The sequence below is a fragment of the Penaeus monodon genome, chromosome 2 (genome assembly GCF_015228065.2).
Source record: "Penaeus monodon isolate SGIC_2016 chromosome 2, NSTDA_Pmon_1, whole genome shotgun sequence".
Lineage (NCBI taxonomy): Eukaryota > Metazoa > Arthropoda > Malacostraca > Decapoda > Penaeidae > Penaeus > Penaeus monodon.
In genome coordinates, this window is record NC_051387.1 from 1,652,170 (window position 1) to 1,654,669 (window position 2,500).

General features: G+C 30.2%; 1 protein-coding gene across 1 annotated transcript in view; it reads left to right on the plus strand.

Moving 5' to 3' along the window:
- LOC119584520 (neither inactivation nor afterpotential protein C-like) overlaps nucleotides 1-1,527 on the plus strand; it is a 72,897-nt gene extending 71,370 nt beyond the window's left edge. The window contains 1 exon segment of the mRNA XM_037933179.1: nucleotides 825-1,527. Coding sequence (XP_037789107.1) covers nucleotides 825-965 — 141 coding nt within the window. The 3' untranslated portion in view covers nucleotides 966-1,527.
- Nucleotides 1,528-2,500: the final 973 nt, after the last annotated feature.

Below are 2,500 nucleotides of genomic sequence, written 5' to 3' on the forward strand. Positions count from 1 at the left end.
AAATACTTCCGTTTATTATTTAACAATGCGTTTCTCCACGAAATACCGCCGCGATAAACTCTACGGTTAACGCAGCCTTGTTTCACTTACTCTGTTGGCGGTAATAAATAATTTCTCGGCGTGTGGCTGGAAACTCATGGTGATAATGGTGATGATAAAGATAATGATAATTTTATTAATGACAGTAGTAATAATAGTGATAACGGTAGTATCAGCAAAGGTAATGACATGAAAAGTATTAACAAGGATAATAACAGTTATAAAGTATATAATTCTATTATTGAATTAATCATGATAAATATATTCATGATTCTAATCTCTTACAACTGCAACATTGAAATATAATACATGGAAACATTGCATAGTGCACCGGAAATGTGTAATTAGCAAATTGATATGCACTAAAGAAACGGACTTTTCAATACAATACATTTTTTTTTTTGTCGCCGTGCTTCAGTCTTCAGCATTTATATTTTTATTCGTATTTTTCTAGACAAAGAAGTTTTTACCGTTACTAGATTCGTTTATCAGAAACACGCTTAGTGAGCCCAAACGAATGCATGAAATCAACCTAGTATATCAACTTCATATTAACATGAAAAGATCTGATGATTAATAAGATTTTTTTCTTCTTTTTATTAAACTTACAAAGGTTATTTTCAAACAATAACAGTACTGCAACCCCCACTAAACCCCCCCCCCCCATTTTATTTTAAAAAATAAAATAGAATAAAAACTCACGATCAACCGCTTCCATATCTAACTCCCCTTTTTTATTCTTTTCTTCCCCTCTCTCTCTCTCTTTTCCCCTCACCTACACGCAGGGCATGCTACGGAAGACAGGCAACAAGCGAGAAAGCCTGAAGAGAGACGAAGGCAGTAGTGGCGGGGCATCCTTCCATCCTAACGGCGGCGGGAGTATGTCGCCGACTTTCGTTGAGGAAACAGAGGAAGCCATGCTATAAAAGGGGTATGGCACTGCGACGGCTGATGCGTGGCAGAGTGGCAGTGAAGGCGTGGGTTCAGTGGCACCGTGACAAGTGGCACTGTGGGTGATGATGACCTGAAGGCGGAGATTGATTTTGTTATTTATGTCAGTGTTGTTGTAGTTGTTATTATTGTTTTATTATCATCATTATCATCGTTATTTATTATATTGTAATTTTCACTATGTTGTGTAATGAGGATTATTACCAATTTTATTGTTAGTTTATTATTGTTATTATTACTACTTTGATTACCATTGTCATCATTATTATTATAATTTTCTTTGAGAGAAATCCTGTTTAGATTCATATAAGTAATTATAATGGTGAAATCTTTGTTTTAAGTGGAAATGTGGTTTTTCTTTTATTATTGAATTTGCAATGAATTACGTCACTGTTAGTTAATGAAGTATATCGTTTTCATCTACACACAATCATTTTTCTTTCTTTCTTTCTTATTCAATGTTTTTATCCGAATTTTTATGAATATATTTTTCCCTGCATTACTGAATATAAGCAAGATTAAATATTAAATCCTTCAGTGTGAAGCAAAGTTAAAACCCTCGGTGTTTTTAACATATTTTTATCAATCATTATTATTAAATATTTTTCAACAGTCGTACATAAGTGATATGATATGAAATACTGATTTCATTAAAGCCAAATAGATTAGTTATTTCCTGAAAAATCATGCTATTAAAGAAGATGGGAACTTGTCACATTTATGAAAGCTAAATACGAGTGAAATACGTCAATGGAAAAACAAATACATAACTTACAGAAAACAGACTTTAAGTATGGTTTAAAAATGGATTTGAAAAGATTATGGTTGTAGTTTATATATAGGTCTCTAGTATAAGATTATTAAGGGCAAACCCATGTAGTCTACAGGCAGCCTCTCTTCCTCCTAGTTTACTAAATGACTAAATAAAATCAACAAAATATATTTGCTTTTTCATGATTTGTTTAAATGCTACCAGACTATACCTTCAACATTTTCACTTCTTAAAGAGTAGAGTCTTATGTACACTTTCCAAAGGACGTTTTTAGATACCGTGATACTGAGTGAAATATTGTGTCTTTAATGTTATTTTCATTTTTAGTTTTTAGCTTTTTTAACTATTTATGTATTTACTGCTCAGCATGAATTCACATGGATTAACGTGATTCAAGCTTTTATTTGCATTTTCTTTCGTATAATGACTATCTATCTATGATTGTTATTATAATTTTTTACTGACATTATTATTATTATTATCATCATCACTAATCTTATTATCTTCATTATTATTATCATTATTTTCATTTTTATTATTGTTACACATATCATTGTTAACATTGTCAACATCACATTATTACTATCATTACTAAAATCTTGTTATATCTGTAATTTTCATTTTGATGTTGTTGCTGTTGTCAATAACATTTATTATTATTATTGTTGTTATTATTATTGTTATTATTATTATTATTATTATTATTATTATTATTATTATTATTATTATCTGTTACTG